The sequence below is a fragment of the Garra rufa genome, chromosome 17 (assembly GCF_049309525.1).
Source record: "Garra rufa chromosome 17, GarRuf1.0, whole genome shotgun sequence".
Classification (NCBI taxonomy): Eukaryota; Metazoa; Chordata; class Actinopteri; order Cypriniformes; family Cyprinidae; genus Garra; species Garra rufa.
The window spans coordinates 40860353-40886666 of NC_133377.1; the positions used below are offsets into that span (position 1 = coordinate 40860353).

At 35.1% G+C, this 26314-nt stretch overlaps 2 protein-coding genes across 2 annotated transcripts; both read left to right on the top strand.

Annotated features, from left to right (window-relative positions):
• Nucleotides 1-1773: 1773 nt before the first annotated feature.
• LOC141289678 (biotinidase-like) lies at nt 1774-12427 on the top strand. Its single transcript, XM_073821836.1, has 3 exons — nt 1774-2025; nt 8264-8413; nt 11077-12427. Exons 1-3 carry the CDS (start codon nt 1813-1815, stop codon nt 12256-12258), a joined length of 1545 nt encoding a protein of 514 aa, XP_073677937.1. The 5' UTR covers nt 1774-1812; the 3' UTR covers nt 12259-12427.
• Nucleotides 12428-16855: 4428 nt separating this feature from the next.
• Nucleotides 16856-25947, top strand: LOC141289155 (biotinidase-like). Its single transcript, XM_073821261.1, has 3 exons — nt 16856-17090; nt 22549-22698; nt 24597-25947. The coding sequence occupies exons 1-3, from the start codon at nt 16878-16880 to the stop codon at nt 25776-25778; spliced, it is 1545 nt and encodes a 514-aa protein (XP_073677362.1). The 5' UTR covers nt 16856-16877; the 3' UTR covers nt 25779-25947.
• The last annotated feature ends 367 nt before the right edge of the window (nt 25948-26314 follow it).

The following is a 26314-nucleotide window of genomic DNA, read 5'->3' on the forward strand; positions in this document are numbered from 1 at the left end:
ATATATATATATATATATATATATATATATATATATATATATATATATATATATATATATATATATATATATATATATATATATATATATATATATATATATATATATATATATATATATATATATATATATATATATATATATATATATATATATATATATATATATATATATATATATATATATATATATATATATATATAATATATATATATATATATATATATATATATATATATATATATATATATATATATATATGTATGTATGTGTGTGTGTGTATATATATATATACACACACACACACACACACACACACACACACACACACACACACACACACACACACACACACACACACACACACACACACACACACACACACACACACACACACACACACACTACCGTTCAAAAGTTTGGGGTCAGTACATTTTTTTTTTTTTTTTTTTTTTTTTTTAAGAAATGAATACTTTTATTCACCAAGGATGTATTAAGTTAACAATTAAACATTTATTAAAAGTTAATAATAAATAATTTACATTGTTATAAAAAATATTTATATATATTGAATACACACTGTACTTTTTAAACTTGTTATTCATGAAAGAATCCTGAAAAAAAAAAAGAGCACAGGTTCCAAAAAATATTTGGCAGCACTACTGTTGATATTATCCAATATTGATCATTCTAATAATAAATCAGCATATTAGAATGATTTCTGAAGGATCATGTGACACTTAAGACTGGAGTAACAGCTGATAAAAATTCAGCTTTTCATCACAGGAATAAATTCTATTTTAAAGTATGTTCAAATAAAAAGCATTATTTTATATTGTAAAAACATTTTGCAATATTGTAGTTTTTTTCCTGTATTTTCAATCAAATATTTGCAGCCTTGATGAGTAGGAGACTTCTTTAAAGACTATTACAAGTCTTACTGACCCCGAACATTTGAACGGTAGTGTATATAAAAATATAAATAAAATAACTTATCAAGGAAAAAAACATGTAACATGGGCAGCATTAACGCATTTAATTTGTTCACTACTTTTTGCCAGCCCTTTCTCCTTGCTTTTGCAGCCTTTGCAGTGTTCCCTTGCGTTTTAATGAAATGAAATGAAATCCCTCAATCAAGAGTTCTTGCTCTGCTGCAGACCCCAGATGATGTATAAATCTCAATTTAAAAAAATTTACCCTTATGACTGGTTTTGTGGTCCAGGGTCACATATGTCATAATATTATGTGTGTTTATGTTTTTTTGGTATCTATTTGGATGCCTTATCTGTACATTTGCTTATGAACCATTCAAAAAATACAATGCGCTTTTGTCGAAATTAATATTTTCGTATAGCTGCATGCAAAAATATTAAGAGGAAAGTGGATATGTAAATGATTAAGTAGGCAGTATTTGTTTATGTCTGAAGAACATGAGTGTGTAGATGGAGCGCACGTCAACCAATACAATCGCGGTTTACGAGTGACGTAATGTAACCTGGAAGTCCATCCACAACAATGCGCTTGTGTGTATTATACATGTTTTAAACAGAAACATGCAAATGGTGAGAGGAAAATACGAATGTACTTTATCTTAGGAGATATAAATAAGCAGGGCGAGGGAGCGGCGTTTTTAACTTTAGAAAAGCGTCATGGATGTTTACCATGTTTTTATTTACCATAATCAGGCCAGTGAAATGAATCCATGACACATTTTGTAATGATTGCAAAATCACTGAATGAACCTTTAGACTCACTTTTACGCAGACTGACCATCATAAGTCATAAGTGTTCTTCCTCCTCCTCACTCTCCTCATGGCGCTCGTGTTGGCCGCGTCCGTGCTGTGTTTGAGCGGCCTCCAGCTCATCTTTGCCGCCGATCATCCGTCCTATGTGGCGGCGGTGTACGAGCACCGAGTGCTGCTGAACCCCAACCCCAAAATCCCGCTGAACCGGAGCTCCGCTCTCGAGCACATGAACCAGAACCTGCGTGTATTTGAGGAGCAGACAGCACTGGCAGCACAGCAGGTACACAGATTGAAAAACAAAATCAATGCAAGAATTAGTATAGGATTACTATCAATCACGAAGAATATTAATATAATTTATTATGCCAGCATAACACACAAACGCAAAACTTTTAGAACACTTAATAGCACTCATTTAAACATTTACAATTTATTTGAATATACCTTATTAATTTATGTGAATTATGCATAGGCCTAATTACATTAAAATGCACTAATTTGCATTTATAGCCTACTAGTGAGGTAGATATCAGGTAAATTGCGCCACTTTTTGGTTAAAGGAGTAGTTCACCTTCAGAACAAAAATTTACAGATAATGTACTCACCCCCTTGTCATCTTTCTTTCTTCAGTCGTAAAGAAATGGTGTTTTTTGAGGAAAATATTTTAAGATTTCTCTCCAAATAATGGACTTCTATGGTAGCTACCCCCGAGTTTAAATTTTCAAAATGCGGTTTAAATGCAGCTTCAAAGGGCTCTAAACGATCACAGCCGAGGAAGTGATCGTTTAGAGCCATTTGAAGCTGCATTTAAACCACATTTTGAAAATTTAAACTTGGGTCTTATCTAGTGAAACGATGGATTATTTTCTAAAAACATTTACAACTTATATACTTTTTAATGTCAAATGCTCATCTTGCAGAGCTAGACATGACGAGCATTTGAGGTTAAAAAGTACAGTCGTGGCCAAAAGTTTTGAGAATTACATAAATATTGGAAATTGGAAAAGTTGCTGCTATAATAGTTTTTATAATAGCAATTTGCATATACTCCAGAATGTTATGAAGATTGATCAGATGAATTGCATAGTCCTTCTTTGCCATGAAAATTAACTTAATCCCGAAAAAAACTTTCCACTGCATTTCATTGCTGTCATTAAAGGACCTGCTGAGATCATTTCAGTAATCGTCTTGTTAACTCAGGTGAGAATGTTGACGAGCACAAGGCTGGAGATCATTATGTCAGGCTGATTGGGTTAGAATGACAGACTTGACATGTTAAAAGGAGGGTGATGCTTGAAATCATTGTTCTTCCATTGTTAACCATGGTGACCTGCAAAGAAACGCGTGCAGCCATCATTGCGTTGCATAAAAATGGCTTCACAGGCAAGGATATTGTGGCTACTAAGATTGCACCTAAATCAACAATTTATAGGATCATCAAGAACTTCAAAGAAAGAGGTTCAATTCTTGTTAAGAAGGTTTCAGGGCGTCCAAGAAAGTCCAGCAAGCGTCAGGATTGTCTCCTAAAGAGGATTGAGCTGCGGGATCGGAGTGCCACCAGTGCAGAGCTTGCTCAGGAATGGCAGCAGGCAGGTGTGAGCGCATCTGACGCACAGTGAGGCCAAGACTTTTGGAAGATGGCCTGGTGTCAAGAAGGGCAGCAAAGAAGACACTTCTCTCCAAAAAAAACATCAGGGACAGATTGATCTTCTGCAAAAAGGACTGGGGCAAAGTCATATTCTCCGATGAAGCCTTTTTCCGATTGTTTGGGGCATCTGGAAAAAGGCTTGTCCGGAGAAGAAAAGGTGAGCGCTACCATCAGTCCTGTGTCATGCCAACAGTAAAGCATCCTGAGACCATTCATGTGTGGGGTTGCTTCTCATCACAAGTTTGCCCAAAAACACAGCCATGAATAAAGAATGGTACCAAAACACCCTCCAACAGCAACTTCTTCCAACAATCCAACAACAGTTTGGTGAAGAACAATGCATTTTCCAGCACGATGGAGCACCGTGCCATAAGGCAAAAGTGATAACTAAGTGGCTCGGGGACCAAAACGTTGAAATTTTGGGTCCATGGCCTGGAAACTCCCCAGATCTTAATCCCATTGAGAACTTGTGGTCAATCCTCAAGAGGCAAGTGGACAAACAAAAACCCACTAATTCTGACAAACTCCAAGAAGTGATTATGAAAGAATGGGTTGCTATCAGTCAGGATTTGGCCCAGAAGTTGATTGAGAGCATGCCCAGTCGAATTGCAGAGGTCCTGAAAAAGAAGGGCCAACACTGCAAATACTGACTCTTTGCATAAATGTCATGTAATTGTCGATAAAAGCCTTTGAAACGTATGAAGTGCTTGTAATTATATTTCAGTACATCACAGAAACAACTGAAACAAAGTTCTAAAAGCAGTTTAGCAGCAAACTTTGTGAAAACTAATATTTGTGTCATTCTCAACTTTTGGCCACGATTGTATATAAATTGGATTTTTTTTTTTTTTTTTTTTTAGAAAATACCCCATCGTTTTGCTAGATTCTTTCCTCGGCTGTTATCGTTTAGAGCCCTTTGAAGCTGCATTTTGGAAAATTGAAATTCGGGGCACCATAGAAATCCATTACATGGAGAGAAATCCTGAAATGTTTTACTCCAAAAACATAATTTCCTTACAATTGAAGACAGACAGACAGAAACATCTTGGATGACAAGGGGGTGAGTACATATGTAAATTTTTGTTCTGAAAGTGAACTACTCCTTTAATCACTTGGGAAACTAACAAAAAAACCCATGTATGACATTTAACTGTGTTTTTATGATTAGTAAGAACTGTTTTTTGTAATGAATTGATGTAAAAAAATATAATTGTTCAGGCCCTATAGGTTTTGAAACATTAGCTACCCCTCATTTTTGAGGTAAAATGGGCCGGCTGATCAGCAAAAATGGGCCAGTCGAACTGCAAAGTAGAATAGAGACATTTCTGATAAAACACATTTAATTATATAATGTAAAAGCGTGTAACATTGCATTTAAAATACATTAGAACATCAATTTGTTGTTAACAGCCAATTTGAAAAAGAATTTCAAAAAGAAGAGGTAAGACACTCAAACCTTTAAATTAATTTTATCAATAGAACAAATTTCTTGAAAAATATAACAATAACATGAACAACTAATGTGTAATTAACTGTAATTAATGGCTAATTTTATCTTAAGACATTCAAGTAGCTAAAATGCTTTTTTAATATAAAAATCTGGAAATATTTAGCAAAATCAGCATTTTATCTCACAGAGGCAACAAGACAAGGGTTATGAATCATTTGTAAATGTGCATTTGGTTTTTGTTGTTTATCAGCAATATTATCGAGAAGTAAGATTAGACATGTCAGGCCACTCACCATTGCCCTCCCCCTTAGCAACCTTTAGACTAATAAAATGATTTGTTAAATGTCAAGTACTGTTATGTTAACAGTTTGACATTCTGTGGAGTCATTGCTGATAACTTTTAAAGAGATAAGACACTCAAACCTTAAAGTAGCTTGAAGTACTTGAATTAGATTTTTTGAAATGTAAGGCCTGGAAAACCCTTGAAATTAACAATATTCCTGAAGAGGCACATGTAAAGTGTTTGAATTATTAAAAGAAAATATATCTATGAAATAAGTGTTTGATTTTGTCATATATTTTCACACACAACATCTTTTTCAGTTACTTTGTTCAGAAAACATTCGAGCTAAGCTCGCATAGCCTACTGACAGTGTTGTGTAAATATGGTTGAAGATGCGAAAAGAGGAACAGAAACCAAATCAATTAAATCATTTACACTGGAGCCACTCCGAACTTGAACTTGACAAAAACGCAACTCACCAACAGCAGGTTTACAACATTAATATACTACCATCTTCTTCGTCGTCGTCTTTTTTAATGGCATTTAAGGTGCATATCCGCCACCTACTGTGCTGGAGTGTGGGCCAGAAATGTAAATGTAAGCATCTTATCACGATGCAAATCACATAAAAAAAAAAAAAAAAAAAAACTTTACTTAACCGTTCAATTAAATCCTTTTCATTAAGCCAGTTTCTTTCAAAAAGGTAAACAAAGCTCCCATTATCTGCTCTCCAATTTTAAATTGGTTTTTAAGGTTCAACATGTTTTCCCCAAACTTCTTTAATTAAGCAATAAGGTACGAGAGGCCGTGCTGTATCATGAATAAATCACGGCTGAAGGGCGTTGTTAGGCACAGCTTTAATTCCTATTATAAAACGGTTAGTTCCATTCCTCAATTCTGATTGGTCAGCAGCTGTGTTTTATTCATGATACAGCACGGCTACGACCGCTTCACTCAACGTTCTGTGTATCATTGAACCTCCTTAGCAACCACCCTTAGCAACGTAAACAAAGCTTTAGCAGTTAGGGACTACTTTTTACAGCGGAATGCAGTTAATGATTTTACTTTATGAAAACGTACAACCTAATATATATATAAATTAATATAAATTTTTGATATTAATATTTTTATTGTGTGGTAACCATTTTATAAAAGCAATAAGGTACTTGAGGCCGTATCAAAAATACATTTTTGATATTAATATTTTTATTGTGTGGTAACCATTTTATAAAAGCAATAAGGTACTTGAGGCCTACCTTATTGCTTAAATAAATGTTGCCCTTTCTTCCCTTCAACCCATTGTCTCTGCCATGTCTTCATAATATTATTCTTTATTTTTACTTTAATTTCAGCTTTACTTACTGCCATTTCCGTAATTCTGTCGAGTTTCTAAGTGCCTGAGGACTTAGCTCATTCTTTACCTCTTCCCAGGACAGATCATTCAGGCTAAGATGGTTCACTGCTGCCTTTACTATTATTTGTATCCGTTCCGTTTTTGATTTTGCCTCAGTTTTAGCATTGATGACCCCTGCTATAAAAATAATTAATTTCCTTAAATCAATCAGAACTTTACCCCCTCGTAGCTGTTCATGTTGACTATTATTCAGATTTTCACTTGCCTCATTTACCACTCTTTCCTCCCTGTGATTCACAATGCATATGATATTTTATTTTGCACTCTGACCTGCTGAATCTCAACCTGCCGTTTCATTACTTCACATCCCCCATATGCCACACTGCGATCCCCTCCACAGTTACAGCATTTCGGTTGCACGTCCCTTCTACATTTCTCATAGTCATGATCCTCACCACATCTAGCACACCTTCTTTTCCCTTTGCAATTCATGGCTGTGTGACCAAACCTCTGACATTTAAAACACCTCAAAGGTTTAGGAACGTATTCTCTCACATTATACCTCCCATCTTGTAGTGATACGTTGTTAGGAAGCATTTCATCCACAAATTCCAACAACACACTTTCACTCACTTGTCTCACCCCATTCCTAAAGCTAATCAATCTTCGGGCATCTTTCACTTTCCCTCCTTTTAAGTTTGCTTTTATTTCATCCATATTAATATCTACAGGAATCCCCCAAATCACCCCCCATTCCACATGTTTCTCTTCTCCATGCGACTAACACTACAGTACTTACTTTATGCCTTCCTATCTCTTTCATTCTACAGGCCCTTTCTCTTTGATCTTCATTTCTGCATAATATTAGAAGGTTTCCATCCCTCAAAACTTTGGCCATTTTGACATCTCCCACTTGTTTTTTTAAAATCGTAGTCAACTTCACTGGATTCATATCAAGCACTCCATTTTCTTCACCAAATCTAAGTATTACTTTAAACTCATCAACATCTACCTTCGGCTTATCATCCTTTCCATCAGCTTTACTCATCATCCTTTTAAATTTCTTTGACCCTGCTTTTCCACTCTCACCACCCTGTTTCTCTCTTATTCTGTCTATCTCCTGACTAAACTCCATATGATCTTCATTCGTCAAAAATACACGACCATAGAAACACAAGGGCTATTTATACTAGACAAAGAGGGACACATGACAAGAACCAACCAATGGAAAACAAGGAACTAGACCCTAGCAACCAATAAGAACATGACACATGGAACAGAGGAGCCAATGGCAGGGATACAACAGGGAAAGGTACAAAATAAAAGACATGAAAACATAAACAAAACCCCAAAACAAAACTCAAAACAACCGTTACAGCGCTTCAGTTAGGATCGCGAATCATGCGTTTCAAATTGGGACTTCAGATCTTGTATCGCAAATCTTTTGCTTTAGATTGGAACTTCGGAGCATGGATTACGTTTATTTTCGTAAACGAAAACGATTGAGACATTAGTGAGATTACATTTATATTAAACTATACAAATTTCATTTATTAATTCTTTTAGATATTATTTATAATGTTTTCTGAAAGTTTAATACCTATAGCTTAATATTGAATAAAGTCAAAACCTTTCTGACTTTTGATTTATTTTTAGTATAACAGAAGTGATGTTCTGTGTAAGATTACACAATGTACAGTCAGATATAAGAATAAATTCTTCTAAAGTATTTGTCTGAGAGTAACAGAAAAACTTTGAAGTGTGCATTTTATTTTTTGTACAGGGTGCCCAGATCATAGTATTTCCAGAAGATGGCATCCATGGGTTCAACTTCACCAGAGCTTCGATCGCTAGTTATTTAGAGACAATTCCTGACCCTGAGAAAATCACATGGAGTCCATGTTCCGATCCACACAGATTCCCAGACACTGAGGTACAAAACATTTTTACGGCCCATTTTTAGTGCTCATTCGACATGACTAGCAATTTTAGAAACACTTCACAGTCAGTTTGTTCTGCTTTTTAATTTTGTAATTTAAAAAAGGTTTTTATTATGTATTTTTAATCATGTTATATTTTGTTGTTTAACTTACAGTTTATAGTGTAATATAAACTATATATTTTTTTGTTATAATTATTTTATGGTTTACAGTTACCAGATAACAAATGTAAGTAAAATAATTAGTACTAATGAGTCATTTTTATTTATTTTAGTAAATGAATTCTCAAAAAAAGTATTATATATTAGTATAATACTGTATTTTATATATATACTGCCGCTCAAAAGTTCAGTAAGACTTTTTATGTTAAAAAAAATAAGTCTCATGTTCATCAAAGTTCCATTTATTTAATCAAAAATACAGAAAAAAAGTAATTTTATGAAATATTATTCCAATTCAAAATAAGTTTATTTTAATATACTTAAAAATAATATAATTTATTTCTGTGATGCAAAGCTGAATTTTCATCAGCCATTACTCCAGTCTTCAGTGTCACATGATCCCTCAGAAATCATTCTAATATGCTGATTTATTACTTTTATTATCAATGTTAGAGACAGTTGTGCTGCTTAATATTTTTTGGAACCTGTGGTACATTTTTTTTTTTTTTAGGATTCTTTGATGAATAAAAAGTTAAAAAGAACAGCATTTATTCAAAATAGAAATTTTTTCTAACAACATAAGTCTTTACCATAACTTTTTATTAATTTAACACATCCTTGCTGAATAAAAGTATTAATTTCTTTCAAATAGAGAAAACATAAATACTGACCGTATTGTTTCAAAAGTTTGCCATTTTAAATAAATGTTCTTTTTAACATTTTATTTATTAAAGAATCCTAAAAAAAGTATCACGGGTTCTAAAACACATGGTAATTAGAATGATTTCTGAAGGATCATGTGACACTGAAGACTGGAGTAATGATGCTGAAAATTCAGCTTTGCATCACAGAAGTAAATTATATTTTAAAGTATATTAAAATAGAAAACCACTATTTTAAATTGCATTAACATTTCACAATATTACAGTTTTTATCTGTATTTTTAATCAAATAAACGCAGCCTTGATGAGCAGAAAAGTCTCCTTTAAAAAGCATTTAAAATCTTACTGATCCCACTTTTGAGCAGCAGTGTATATATACGGTGAGGTCAATAAGTATTTGATCGCCCTGTGATTTTGCAAGTTCTCTTACTTAGAAATCATGGAGGGGTCTACAATTTTCAGCATAGGTGCATTTCCACTGTGAGAGACAGAATCTAAAAATAAAAATCCGCAAATCACATTGTATGATTTTTTTTTTTTTAACAATTTATTTGTGAATTACTGTGTCAAATAAGTATTTAATCACTTGAGTCAAAAAAATTGTAATATTTGGTACAGAAGCCTTTAACAATTACAGAGGTCAAATGGTTCCTGTAGTTCTTCACCAGGTTTGCACACACTGCAGGAGGGATTTTGGCCCACTCCTCCATACAGATCTTCTCTAGATCTGTCAGGTTTCGGGGCAGTCGCTGAGCAACACGGAGTTTCAGCTCCCTCCAAAGTTTTATTATTGGATTTAGGTCTGGAGACTGGTAGGCCACTCCAGAACCTTGATATGCTTCTTACGGAGCCACTCCTTGGTTTTCCTGGCTGTGTGCTTTGGGTCATTGTCATGTTGGAAGATCCAGCCACGACCCATCATTAATGCTCTGACTGAGGGAAGGAGGTTTTTGCCCAATATGTCACAATACATGGCCCCGTTCATCCTCTCCTTAATACAGTGCAGTCGTCCTGTCCCCTGTGCAGAGAAACACCCCCAGAGTATGATGCTTCCAGCCCCATGCTTCACTGTAGGTATGGTATTATTGGGATGATACTCATCATTCTTCTTCCTCCAAACACGGCGAATGGAGTTAAGACCAAAAAGTTCTACTTTGGTCTCATCTGACCGCAGGACTTTCTCCCATGACTCCTCTGGATCATCCAGATGGTCCCTGGCAAACTTCAGATGCACCTGGACATGGGCTGACTCAAGCAGGGGAACCTTCTGTGCGATGCAAGATTTTAAACCATGACGTCTTAGTGTATTACTGATAGTAGCCTTGGAAACGATGGTCCCAGCTCTCTTCACGGCATTGACCAGCTCCTCCAGTGTAGTTCTGGGCTGCACAGGTGTCTTTATGACAGCTAACAACCTCAAACAGGTGCTACTAATTTAGAATCATGAGCAGAGTGTAGCTGGACTATTTAAAAGCAAAAAACAGGTCTTTGAGGGTCAGAAATCTGGCTGATAAGCAAGTGATCAAATACTTATTTGACACAGTAATTCACAAATAAATTTGTTAAAAAAAAAAAAATCATACAATGTGATTTCTGGATTTTTACTTTTAGATTCTGTCTCTCACAGTGGAAATGCACCTATGCTGAAAATTGTAGACCCCTCAATGATTTCTAAGTAAGAGAACTTGAAAAATCACAGGGTGATCAAATACTTATTGACCTTACTGTATATATAAATGTGTATTTTATTTATATATATATATATATATATATATATATATATATATATATAATATAATATTTTCTATATAAATATTATTATTTCTTTCTCAGGTCCTCCACAGTCTCAGCTGTATGGCTCAAAAGAACCGTCTCTTCCTGGTGGCCAACATGCCGTCCCGTCAGAGCTGTGATCAAACCGTGGACCCTCACTGTCCCGCAGACGGCCAGTACCAGTTCAACACCAACGTAGTGTTCAGCGATCAGGGTGTTATCGTGGCCCGATATCACAAGCAGAACTTGTACTTTGAGGCGGCGTTTGACACTCCACCGAAATGCGAGTTTGTTACGTTCACCACACCGTTCGCAGGTCGATTTGGGACGTTTATATGCTTCGACATCCTGTTCCGTGACCCAGCGGTGACTCTGGTAAAGGAAATGGGCGTCCGGCAAATTGTGTTCCCAACTGCGTGGATGAACCAGCTCCCCCTGCTGGCCAGCATACAGTTTCAGCGCTCGTTCTCGTACGGGGCGGGCATTACGCTGCTGGGCGCTAACATCCGATCCGCCGAGTACGGGATGACTGGCAGCGGCATCTTCACGCCGTGGGATTCTCTCGCTCATCATGACGCAGTGGGGGATTCTGGGAAATTGCTAGTGCATAGAGTGCCAGTTATTGTTGACGACAAGCATAAACTGGTGCCATTTTCAGGGTATCCAAGTTCAAAAGATCCAGAAAAGCTGCACCCTTGGCCCATGAGTAGTCTTAATGCAAATCATGATGGAAAACACTGCCAAAGAGACTCTGAATGTGCAGAAGAAGCTTCATCTAGTGTGTTTAACTCCATCATGATGTATGATAATTTCACTCTGGTGGCTTTGCAAGGCACTGAAGGGAACATCAGTGTTTGTAGTGGTTCAGTTTGCTGCCACCTGCTGTTCCGGAGGTCAGAAACGAACGAGTTTTACGCTTTAGGTGTCTTTGATGGTCTCCATGTGGTGCATGGGACGTATTACCTGGAGATTTGCGCTCTGGTGAGATGCACAGGTGAGGATCAGAGCAGCTGTGGAGGAGAAACCGAACACGCTCAGACTCTGGTGGACTTCAGGCTGACGGGGACCTTCACGACTCCGTATATATATCCTGGGATTCTGGGAAACGGCATGACGGTGGATATTCCGGACCATTCTGGTTGGGAGGGCGGGAATAGTTTTTACATGAGCCGAACAGGAATGAGCGCTGGGCTTGTGACTGCGATGCTGTATGGGAGAAACTATGAGAAAGACAATGCCTGAAAAATACATGGTTCTTGCTCTGGTTTTTATAGGATGATTATTGTAGTGTACTAGAAATTAGATCATTTCACTTTGAAAATGCATCATTTAAATCTAGAAATACATTTGTTCACCCAAAAATGAAAGTGGAAAATTCTGTAATTTTAATAAAACCTGTTCCAATCCTAAATGATTTTCAGTGTTTTTAAGAATATTTCCAATGACTTCATAATAATGAGAAACTTTCTTGTAGTAATGACTTCATTTCTCATAAAAATTAGGAACTTTCTCGTAATGACTTTCTATCAATTTCTATTACTTTCTATTACATAATTCTTACAAAGAAATCTTTTAATTGAAAGATAAGACAGATTTGAGTTTAGCAATATTTGACAGTTGAAAGAATCTACTCTTTACAATTAATTTGTCTCTCAAATTTTAAGTCTGTGTCAAAAATAAAGCCTAAATTTTTAATGCAAGTATGCAAATTTGATGACAATGGACCTAAACTTGTTGCTATCTTTTTTGCATAGTTATTCGGGCCAAATAAAATTATTTCTGTCTTTTCTCATTTAACTGAAGAAAGTTTGTATTCGTCCAGCATTTAATATCATTTAAACATTCAATGAGTGATTTAACACATGTATCATCTCCTGACTTGATGGGCAAATACGTCGGTGTCGTCTGCATAAAAGTGATATGAAATATTGTATTTCTTAAATATAGAGCCATGAAGGAGCATATATAATGAGAACAGTACTGGTTCTAAAATGGAACCTTGAGGGACCCCACATACAATAGACGCTCTTTGTGATGAAAAGTTTCCAGTTTACAGAGAAGGTTCTATTTTGAAGATAATAGTCAAACCAACTTAGGGCAGTTCCTTGGATGCCACATAATATTTTAAACATTCAATCAGAATAGTGTGATCGACGGTATCAAATGCTGAGCTAAGATCCAACAGAACCAAAGCAGAATTGCTACCAGCAACAACACTTTATAAAATATCATTTGATACCCAAGAAGAGCTGATTCAGTGCTACAGCATGTTTTGAAACCAGATTGAAATGTATCAAAGACTTTAGTTTTTTTGTTAAAAGGGAATTGAGCTGGCCAAGAACAGTCTTCTCTAAAATTTTAGATAAGATAAAAAAAAAAAAAAAATTATAGACTGGCATGTGCCTAGTAACTTGTGAATGATTCAGAGTTTTTAATGAAAATTCATCAAGGCTGCATTAGTAAAACAGTAATTTTGTGAAATATTATTAAAACCAAAATTACCTTTCTATGATACTTACGAATATATTTGAAATATATTTTAATATATTTTAAATCGTATTCATGTGATGCAAAGATTTGCTGTCTATTTTAATCAGTTTAATGCATCCTTGGTAAACATAAGTATTTTTAATATTATTTTTAATTATTGAATAATTAAATAAATGTTAAGGAAAACAAAATCTGACAAATGGTTTTAATTGCTTTTGAAAAAAGATTCTTGTGTTTGTCAAGGCTGCATTTATTTTAATCAAAAATACATGGAAGCAGTCATTTTGTGAAATATTACGATTTAAAATAACTTTTCTTCAGTGCTTCAATATATTTTAAAATTTATTCCTGTGATGGCAAAGCTTAACTCTGTCTTTTAAACAATTTATTGCAAAAGTATTTTTTATTAATAATAAAAATAATAATAATAAAATGAGCCATCTACACTAACACTATGTACACTAACATCTTATAAAAGTCAATCATTTACAGTATTATATTAAACAGATTTGGTACTTTTAATAGTAAAATATACAGTATAATGTTAAATGTGGTAAATGAATATATAACAATGAATATATTATACAAAAGTGTTAAATTAAAACATTAAGTGCATTTAACAAACTAAAGGCTGGAGTGTAACCTGGGAAACAAGTATTAGAAATAAAACTATTTTAATTATTAAATAATTAAATAAATGTTTAGGGAGACGAAAATTGACAAACTTTAATTGATTTTGAAAAGAAAGTTCCTTCTGTTCATGGAGGCTGCATTTATTTGATCAAAAATCGAGTAAAACCGTAATTTTGTGAAATATTATTACAATTCAAAATAACTTTTCTACAGTACTTAAATATATTTAAAATATATTCCTATGATGGCAAAGCTTTCAGTCAAAGGTTCTTTAAAGAACCATCTCTTTTGACATTTTTATAATCTGAAGAACCTTCTTGTGAAACAGAAAGGTTCTTCAAGTGTTAAAAGTTCTTTATGGAACCATTTAGACAAAAAGGTTCTTCTATTGCATCATGAAGCACCTTTTTTTTTTAAGAGTGTGGTGGGTAGATTGTTGGTTCCCAGGTAATTTTTATAAACATGCCTTAGAAAAACCACTGCCGGTGTGCATCTTAAGACAAAACAAAGGCACTGATATACCAAGTTTCTTTCAGCTGAAACAGCTCAGACTTATATGTTAGTCAGGGATGAGGTTTAAGCCTCGTCTGTGAAACTGGAGGTTAATTATTTAATGAACATGGATGTCTTTTTAATTTTTGAATATGCCTAACAACAGCATTTACCTCAGGAAATTTTCATATATCACTTCTTGTTTGAATTTTAGTTTAAATTATATTAATTATGTTATGTGCTTTTGTCATTTTATTACTTTAATACTTCCACATAACTTTAGTGTTTATTTTTAGTTTCATTATTCAATACAACATTAAACAATGAAAAACTGTGTAGTGAGTGTTTGAACCTTCTGTAATAGTTGCATATGAGTCCCTCGGTTGTCCTCAGTGTGAAAAGATGGATCTCAAAATCATACAGTCATTGCTGGAAAGGGTTCAAATACACAAAAATGCTGGAAAACCAAATCAATTGTGAGACCTGAGGGATTTTTCTGAAAAACAGCAGGCAGTTTAACTGTTCAGGACAAACAAGGGATTCATGAACAACTATCACTAAACAAAAAATACACAGCTGTGGATCATTCAGGTAACAACACAGTATAAAGAATTAATATTGGATGGGATGTACACTTTTGAACCGGTTCATGCTTATAAATTCAACTATTATGTTTTCTTGTGGACTATATGTCAATATTTTTTATGTGAAATATATTATTCAGATCAGTACTAAATAAACAACAACATGCATTTTGTATGATCCTCTCATTTTGGCCTATTCTGAGTGCAAGCAGAAGCAGAAACACACTGTTTTTGTGCATGGCTCTTTAAATGCAAATGAACCCCCTTTTCCAGAATAGAGCTGTGCCTTTAAAGGTCCCATATTGTCAAAACTTCCTGAAAAATTTCCTGGCTTCTTTTCCTGGCTATGTAACTAACTACCATATATAAAAACATATAAACATACTCAAAACAGTCAATTCCCAGTAAAATGCGCACAGCCATGCATAAAGTAGCTGTTCCTTTTCATGAGCCGCTGTGACTTCTGTAAAAATGTGACGTCTGATCTACTCAGTCACCGCCTTCAGTCACCGCCCCGAGCACCAACCATTGTCCCACCCTTCTTTTAAAAAAAAAAAAACAGACATTGCGTCCATGCCATTGCTGTACAACAACACAGAAACAAATCTAGAAAACGCTGTTCAGTCTATGGATGTCAGGAAACTACATCATTGCACAGGCTTCTGAACATTAATATAAGAGACCAGTGGCCTGTCTTTAGACTTTAGCCTCTTTCACACAGCGATTTCATGAAAATACATGGATAATGTGTCCCATGATTTGCTCCGGAATTGTTTGATTTAGTTCATTCACACAGTGATTTTCCCGGATTTAGTTCATTCACACAGTGATTTTTCAGTTATTCACGAAATTTTCCGGGATCAGCGCGCAGCGTGAAAGGTTACGTAGCTACTGCATTCAGTATTTGAAGAAAAAAAAAAAAACATTAATTACCATTCCTGTTGAGTATCACCAAGCCACAGCAGGCTACACTGCACTGAGAACCCAATTATAGCACTTAAACGCAAGAAAAGACAGATTTTCTTGATTTTTTCTCGACTCTAAACAAAAGGTGTTTGTAAACACACTTATGCATGCCAAAATCAATAAATGAGAATGGGGCATTAGCAGCTAACATACAGCATGTGTTTTCTATATAAAACACATATGGTTTGTGTGGAGACTAATGGGCGGAGCTATATGCACAATATGGGCGTGGCTTACTTACATCAACGCCCAGATTGAGCAGGTATTTGAGGACGTTGATCATTCCACTGGAGGCAGCGGCATGAAGAGGACTGTATGACTTCTTATCCTTACAGCAATCCTCAGCGCTGTAGTTTTTAAATAATGACAATAATTGCCAATATTTTTAAGTATTTGTATTTAATATAGGCCTACATCAATTTAATTCCATTAAACAAAAGGTAACATTTTCTATTTTACGTTTAAACAGTTAAATAAAATTAAATATAGGAATTGTGCTCCACTAATTTTTATTATACTGTAGGCTATAAACATCACCTTTGGATCACATCACCATACTGCCCTCCCAACTTTTGAATTGGCTGCTACGCCCGTGACACAGGCCAATGAAATTAATCCATGACAGATTTTGTAATGATTGCAAAATCACTGACATACCTTCAGACTCACTTTTACGCAGACTGACCCTCATAAATCATGGCGCTCGTGCTGGCTGTGTTCGTGCTGTGTTTGAGCGGCCTGCAGCTCATCTTTGCCGCCGATCATCCGTCCTATGTGGCGGCGGTGTACGAGCACCGAGTGCTGCTGAACCCCAACCCCGAAATCCCGCTGAACCGGAGCTCCGCTCTCGAGCACATGAACCAGAACCTGCGTGTATTTGAGGAGCAAACAGCACTGGCAGCACAGCAGGTACACAGATTGGAAAACAAACAATATCAATGCAAGAATTAGTATAGGATTACTATCAATCACGAAGAATATTAATATGATTTATTATGACATAACACACAAACCCTTAATAGCATTAAAACGGTGACTTGACCCATTTAAACATTTACAATTTATTTGAATATACCGGATTCATTTATATGAATTATGCATAGGCCTAATTTCATTAAAATGCACCAATCTGCACATGCACTGGTGATATAGATATAGGGGGAATCAGGTCAAATGGGACACGTTTTAGTTAATCGCTCTGGACACTAACAAAAAAAAAAAAAAAAAATGCATGACATTCAGCTGTGTATGGAAGCCCGTTTCCGCCACTGAATACAAAAAAAATCTTGCGACTTTTTTTCTCAGATTGCGAGATATAAAGTCAGAATTCTGACTTTTTTTCTCGAAATTCTGACTTTTGTTTCTGTTCATTTATAACTCGCAATTGCGACTTTATATCTCGCAATTGCGACTTTATATCTCGCAATTCTGACTTTATATCTCGCAATTCTGACTTTATATCTCGCAATTCTGACTTTATATCTCGCAATTGCGACTTTATATCTCGCAATTCTGACTTTATATCTCACAATTCTGACTTTATATCTCGCAATTGCGACTTTATATCTCGCAATTCTGACTTTATATCTCGCAATTCTGACTTTATATCTCGCAATTGCGACTTTATATCTCGCAATTCTGACTTTATATCTCGCAATTCTGACTTTATATCTCGCAATTCTGACTTTATATCTCGCAATTCTGACTTTATATCTCGCAATTCTGACTTTATATCTCGCAATTGCGACTTTATATCTCGCAATTCTGACTTTATATCTCGCAATTCTGACTTTATATCTCGCAATTCTGACTTTATATCTCGCAATTGCGACTTTATATCTCGCAATTCTGACTTTATATCTCGCAATTCTGACTTTATATCTCGCAATTGCGACTTTATATCTCGCAATTCTGACTTTATATCTCGCAATTCTGACTTTATATCTCGCAATTCTGACTTTATATCTCGCAATTCTGACTTTATATCTCGCAATTCTGACTTTATATCTCGCAATTCTGACTTTATATCGCGCAATTGCGACTTTATATCGCGCAATTGCGACTTTATATCTCGCAATTCTGACTTTATATCGCGCAATTGCGACTTTATATCTCGCAATTCTGACTTTATATCTCGCAATTCTGACTTTATATCTCGCAATTGCGACTTTATATCTCGCAATTCTGACTTTATATCTCGCAATTCTGACTTTATATCTCGCAATTCTGACTTTATATCTCGCAATTGCGACTTTATATCTCGCAATTCTGACTTTATATCTCGCAATTGCGACTTTATATCTCGCAATTGCGACTTTATATCTCGCAATTCTGACTTTATATCTCGCAATTCTGACTTTATATCTCGCAATTCTGACTTTATATCTCGCAATTCTGACTTTATATCTCGCAATTGCGACTTTATATCTCGCAATTCTGACTTTATATCTCGCAATTCTGACTTTATATCTCGCAATTGCGACTTTATATCTCGCAATTCTGACTTTATATCTCGCAATTCTGACTTTATATCTCGCAATTCTGACTTTATATCTCGCAATTCTGACTTTATATCTCGCAATTCTGACTTTATATCTCGCAATTGCGACTTTATATCTCGCAATTCTGACTTTATATCTCGCAATTCTGACTTTATATCTCGCAATTCTGACTTTATATCTCGCAATTGCGACTTTATATCTCGCAATTCTGACTTTATATCTCGCAATTCTGACTTTATATCTCGCAATTGCGACTTTATATCTCGCAATTCTGACTTTATATCTCGCAATTCTGACTTTATATCTCGCAATTCTGACTTTATATCTCGCAATTCTGACTTTATATCTCACAATTCTGACTTTATATCGCGCAATTGCGACTTTATATCGCGCAATTGCGACTTTATATCTCGCAATTCTGACTTTATATCTCGCAATTGCGACTTTATATCTCGCAATTCTGACTTTATATCTCGCAATTCTGACTTTATATCTCGCAATTCTGACTTTATATCTCGCAATTCTGACTTTATATCTCGCAATTGCGACTTTATATCTCGCAATTCTGACTTTATATCTCGCAATTCTGACTTTATATCTCGCAATTGCGACTTTATATCTCGCAATTCTGACTTTATATCTCGCAATTCTGACTTTATATCTCGCAATTGCGACTATATCTCATAATTCTGACTTTATATCTCGCAATTCTGACTTTATATCTCACAATTCTGACTATATATCTCGCAATTCTGACTTTTTATCTCGCAATTCTGACTTTATATCTCGCAATTGCGACTTTATATCTCACAATTCTGACTATATATCTCGCAATTCTGACTTTTTATCTCGCAATTCTGACTTTATCTCGCAATTCTGACTTTATATCTCGCAATTCTGACTTTATATCTCGCAATTCTGACTTTATATCTCGCAATTCTGACTTTATATCTCGCAATTGCGACTATATCTCATAATTCTGACTTTATATCTCGCAATTCTGACTTTATATCTCGCAATTCTGACTTTATATCTCGCAATTCTGACTTTATATCTCGCAATTGCGACTATATCTCATAATTCTGACTTTATATCTCGCAATTCTGACTTTATATCTCGCAATTCTGACTATATATCTCGCAATTCTGACTTTTTATCTCGCAATTCTGACTTTATATCTCGCAATTGCGACTATATCTCGCAATTCTGACTTTATATCTCGCAATTCTGACTTTATATCTCGCAATTCTGACTTTATATCTCGCAATTCTGACTTTATATCTCGCAATTCTGACTTTATATCTCGCAATTCTGACTTTATATCTCGCAATTCTGACTTTATATCTCGCAATTCTGACTTTATATCTCGCAATTCTGACTTTTTATCTCGCAATTCTGACTTTATATCTCGCAATTGCGACTATATCTCATAATTCTGACTTTATATCTCGCAATTCTGACTTTATATCTCGCAATTCTGACTTTATATCTCGCAATTCTGACTTTATATCTCGCAATTCTGACTTTATATCTCGCAATTCTGACTTTATATCTCGCAATTGCGACTATATCTCATAATTCTGACTTTATATCTCGCAATTCTGACTTTATATCTCGCAATTCTGACTTTATATCTCGCAATTCTGACTTTATATCTCGCAATTCTGACTTTATATCTCGCAATTCTGACTTTATATCTCGCAATTCTGACTTTATATCTCGCAATTGCGACTATATCTCATAATTCTGACTTTATATCTCGCAATTCTGACTTTATATCTCGCAATTCTGACTTTATATCTCGCAATTCTGACTTTATATCTCGCAATTGCGACTTTATATCTCACAATTCTGACTTTATATCTCGCAATTCTGACTTTATATCTCGCAATTCTGACTTTATATCTCGCAATTCTGACTTTATATCTCGCAATTCTGACTTTATATCTCGCAATTGCGACTATATCTCATAATTCTGACTTTATATCTCGCAATTCTGACTTTATATCTCGCAATTCTGACTTTATATCTCGCAATTCTGACTTTATATCTCGCAATTGCGACTTTATATCTCACAATTCTGACTTTATATCTCACAATTCTGACTTTATATCTCGCAATTCTGACTTTATATCTCGCAATTCTGAGAAAAAAAAGAATTGCGAGAAAGTCGCAATTTTTTTTTTCTTTTTAATTCAGTGGCGGAAATGGGCTTCCATAGCTGTGTTCTTATGATTAGTAAGAACTGCTTTGTGTGTGTGTGATGAATTGATGTAATAAAATATAATTGTTCAGGCCCTACAGGTTTTGAAACTGCCCCACATTTTTGAGATTTAGGTAAAATGGGCCGGCTGATTAGCAAAAATGGGCCAGTCAAACGGAGATCTCAGAAAAGTCAGAATTGTGAGATTAAAAAGTCGCAATTACTTTTTTTAAAATTTTATATTCAGTGGCGTAAACAGGCTTCCATAATAAGTAAACACCTTGTAACCGCTCTCTCTCTCTCTTTTTTCTTTTACTTTGCTGTAAGCTACATAACTGTCACTTTAGTAAAGCCCCTTTCACAATGCGCGCTGATTCTGGAAAATTACGGGAACGAGCGCTGTGTGAACAAAAGCCAGAACTATAAAGGCAGTGTTGTAGTGATGATGCACATTATCATGCGACTCTTCATGACGAAAAAATACGTGCAAAGTGGAATGAAGCGGCGATCAGGCAGAGCCAACTCCTCACTATCAGCACTGAAGCACAGTTTGTTCAGGTTATTTTCAGTTTAGTGAAACGTACGCATCGCATTACATCTCACATCCAAACGTCACATGTCTTTATGGGTTGTGTGTAAAGCACGCACAAATTACGGAAAACAACTGTGAATGAACCAAATTAAACAATTCCAAATTAAACAAATCATGGGACACATTATCCGTGTATTTACTGGAATCGCTGTGTGAAAGAGGCTGAAGTTGACGTGCCTCTGGTCTCTTATATTCACGTTGTTCTGAAGCCTGTGCAATGATGTAGTTTCGACATCTATCGACTGAACGATTTTGACAATATGGGACCTTTAAACCATTGCATCACAAAATGATTGACTATTTCATAGCGCTTGTAATAATTATCCACTAAGGTGGCAAAATGTGATGAGAACCCAAGTGCAGTTTTATTTACAGTGACAAGAAATCCATAATCCAAACAACAACTTGACATAAACTTGACTTGGCGTGAACTTGACAGAAATGCAACTCACCAACAGCAGGTTTACAACATTAATACACGACCATAGAAACACAAGGGCCATTTATACTAGACAAAGAGGGACACATGACAAGAACCAACCAATGGAAAACAAGGAACAAGACCCTAGCAACCAATAAGAACATGACACATGGAACAGAGGAGCCAATGGCAGGGATACAACAGGGAAAGGGAAGCAAGACACAACAGCATGAATTAAATACAAAATTACAGACATGAAAACTTGAACCAAAACAACCGTTACAGCGCTTCAGTTAGGATCGCAAATCATTTTTTTCAAATCAGGACTTAAAATCTTGTATCGCGAATCTTTGCTTTAGATTGTAACTTCGGAGCGTGGATTACGTTTATTTTCGTAAACGAAAACGATTGAGACATTAGTGAGATTACATTTATATTAAACTATACATATTACATTTATTAATTCTTTTAGATATTATTTATAATGTTTTCTAAAAGTTTAGTACCTAAATATTGAGCAAAGTCAAAACCTTTCTGACTTCTGATTTATTTTTAGTATAACAAAAGTGATGTTCTGTTTAAGATTACACAAAGTATTTGTCTGAGAGTAACAGAAAAACTTTGAAGTGTGCATTTTATTTCTTGTACAGGGTGCCCAGATCATAGTATTTCCAGAAGATGGCATCCATGGGTTCAACTTCACCAGAGCTTCGATCGCTAGTTATTTAGAGACAATTCCTGACCCTGAGAAAGTCACATGGAGTCCATGTGCCGATCCACACAGATTCCCAGACACTGAGGTACAAAACTTTTTTTACAGCCCATTTTTAGTGCTCATTCGACATGACTAGCAATTTTAGAAACACTTCACAGTCAGTTTGTTCTGCTTTTTAATTTTGTAATTTCAAATGGTTTTTATTATGCATTTTTAATCATGTTATATTTTGTTAACTTACATATATATATACATATATGTGTATATATATATATATATATATATATACACACACAGTGAGGTCAATAAGTATTTAATGTGATTTCCGGATTTTTATTTTTAGATTCTGTCTCTCACAGTGGAAATGCACCTATGCTGAAAATTGTAGACCCCTCCATGATTTCTAAGTAAGAGAACTTGCAAAATCACAGGGTGATCAAATATTTATTGACCTCGCTGTGTGTGTGTATATATATATATGTGTGACCCTGGACCACAAAACCTTAAGTCGCTGGGGTATATTTGTAGCAATAGCCAAAAATACATTGCATGGGTCAAAATTTTTGATTTTTCTGTTATGCCAAAAATCATTAGGAAATTAAGTAAAGATCATGTTCCATGAAGATTTTTTGTAAAATTCCTAATGTAAATATATCAAAATGTAATTTTTGATTTGTAAAATGCATTGTTAAGAACCTAATTTGGACAACTTTAAAGGTGATTTTCTCAGTATTTTGATTTTTTTGCACCCTCAGATTCCTGATTTTCAAATAGATGTATCTCAGTCAAATATTGTTGTATCCTAACAAACTATGCATCAATAGAAAGCTTATTTATTGAGCTTTCATATGATGTATACATCTCAGTTTTGTAAAATTTTACCTTATGGCTGGTTTTGTGGTCCAGGGTCACATATACATATATATATATATATATATATATATATATATATATATATATATATATATAATTTTAAGTTATTTTAGGCAATAAATTCTCAAAAAATTATGATTTTTAGTATAATATTTTATATATTATAAGATTTATATTGTATTATATACACTGCCACTCAAAAGTTTGGGATCAGTAAGATGTTTTATGTTTTTTTTTTTTTAAGTCTCTTATGCTCATCAAAGTTCCATTAATTTGATCAAAAATATAGAAAAAGGTTTTATGAAATATTATTGCAATTCAAAATTACAGTTTTTTGTTTTAATATACCTCAAAATATAATTTATTTCTGTGATGCAAGGATGAATTTTCATCAGCCATTTTCCTTCAGAAATCATTCTAATATACTGATTTATTACTTTTATCATCAATGTTGGACAGAGTTGCTGTTTAATATTTTTTTTGGAACCTGTGATATTTTTTCAGGATTCTTTGATGAATAAAAAATTAAAAAGAACAGCATTTATTAATCTTTTCTAACAACATAAGTCTTTACTATCACTTTTTATTAATTTAACACATCCATGCTAGATAAAAGTATTAATTTATTTCAAAGAGAGAGAGAGAGAAAGATAAGAAAAAAAAATTGACCCCAAACTTTGAACAAGGTGTTTATTGTTACAAAAGTTCTCTATTTTAAATAAATGCTGTTCTTTTTAACATTTTATTTATTAAAGAATCCTGAAAAAAGTATCACGGCTTTCAAAACACATGTTAATTAGAATGATTTCTGAAGGATCGTGTGACACTGAAGACTGGAGTAATGATGCTGAAAATTCAACCTTGCATCACAGGAATAAATTACATTTTAAAATACATTAAAATAGAAAACCACTATTTTGAATTGCATTAACATTTTTACAGTATTACAGTTTTTTATCAGTATTTTAAATCAAATAAACACAGCCTTGATGAGCAGAAAAGTCTCCTTTAAAAAGCATAAAAAAAATTTTCTGATCCCAAACTTTTGAGCAGCAGTGTATATATATTATTGTAATATTTTCTATATAAATAATATTATTTCTTTCTCAGGTCCTCCACAGTCTCAGCTGTATGGCTCAAAAGAACCGTCTCTTCCTGGTGGCCAACATGCCGTCCCGTCAGAGCTGTAACCGAACCGTGGACCCTCACTGTCCCGCAGACGGCCAGTACCAGTTCAACACCAACGTAGTGTTCAGCGATCAGGGTGTTATCGTGGCCCGATATCACAAGCAGAACTTGTTCTTTGAGGCGTCGTTTGACACTCCACCGAAATGCGAGTTTGTAACGTTCACCACACCGTTCGCAGGCCGATTTGGGACGTTTACGTGCTTCGACATCCTGTTCCGTGACCCAGCAGTGACTCTGGTAAAGGAAATGGGTGTCCGGCAGATTGTGTTCCCAACCGCGTGGATGGACCAGCTCCCCCTGCTGGGCTCCGTACAGTTTCAGCACGCGTTCTCGTACGGGGCGGGCATTACGCTGCTGGCCGCCAACCTCAAAGCCACCAAGTACAGGATGACTGGCAGCGGCATCTTCACGCCGTGGGATTCTCTTGCTCATCACGACACAATGGGGGATTCTGGGAAATTGCTAGTGCGTAGAGTGCCAGTCATAGTTGAAGACAAGCATAAACTAGTGCCATTTTCTGGGTATCCAAGTTCAAAAGAACCAGAAAAGCTGCACGCTTGGCCCGTGAGTAGTCGTAACGCAACTTACGATGGAAAACACTGCCAAAGAGACTCTGAATGTGCAGAAGAAGCTTCATCTAGTGTGTTTAACTCCATCATGATGTATGATAATTTCACTCTGGTGGCTTTGCAAGGCACTGAAGGGAACATCAGTGTTTGTAGTGGTTCAGTTTGCTGCCATCTGCTGTTCCGGAGGTCAGAAACGAACGAGTTTTACGCTTTAGGTGTCTTTGATGGTCTCCATGTGGTGGAAGGGACGTATTACCTGGAGATTTGCGCTCTGGTGAGATGCACAGGTGAGGAGCAGAGCAGCTGTGGAGGAGAAACCGAACACGCTCAGACTCTGGTGGACTTCAGGCTGACGGGGACCTTCACGACTCCGTACATATATCCTGGGATTCTGGGAAACGGCATGACGGTGGATATTCCGGACCATTCTGGTTGGGAGGGCGGGAATAGATTTTACATGAGCCGAACAGGAATGAGCGCTGGGCTTGTGACTGCGATGCTGTATGGGAGAAACTATGAGAAAGACAATGCCTGAAAAATACATGGTTCTTGCTCTGGTTTTTATAGGATGATTATTGTAGTGTACTAGAAATTAGATCATTTCACTTTGAAAATGCATCATTTCAATCTAGAAATACATTTGTTCACCCAAAAATGAAAGTGGAAAATTCTGTCATTTTAATAAAACCTGTTCCAATCCTAAATGATTTTCAGTGTTTTTAAGAATATTTCCAATGACTCCATAATAATGAGAAACTTTCTTGTAATAATGACTTAGTTTCTCGTAATTATGACTTAGATTCTCATAAAAATAAAATTTCTCGTAATGACTTAGTTTCTCGTATTAATAAGAAACTTTCTATTAAAAATGACTTAGTTTCTCATAATTATGACTTAGTTTCTCGTAAAAATTAGAAACTTTTCATAATTATGACTTAGTTTCTCGTAAAAATTCGAAACTTTGTTGTAGTAATGACTTATTTTCAAATAATTATACCTTAGTTTCTCATAATAATGAGAAACTTTCTCATTATGACTTAGTTTCTCGTAATTATGACTTAGTTTCTTGTA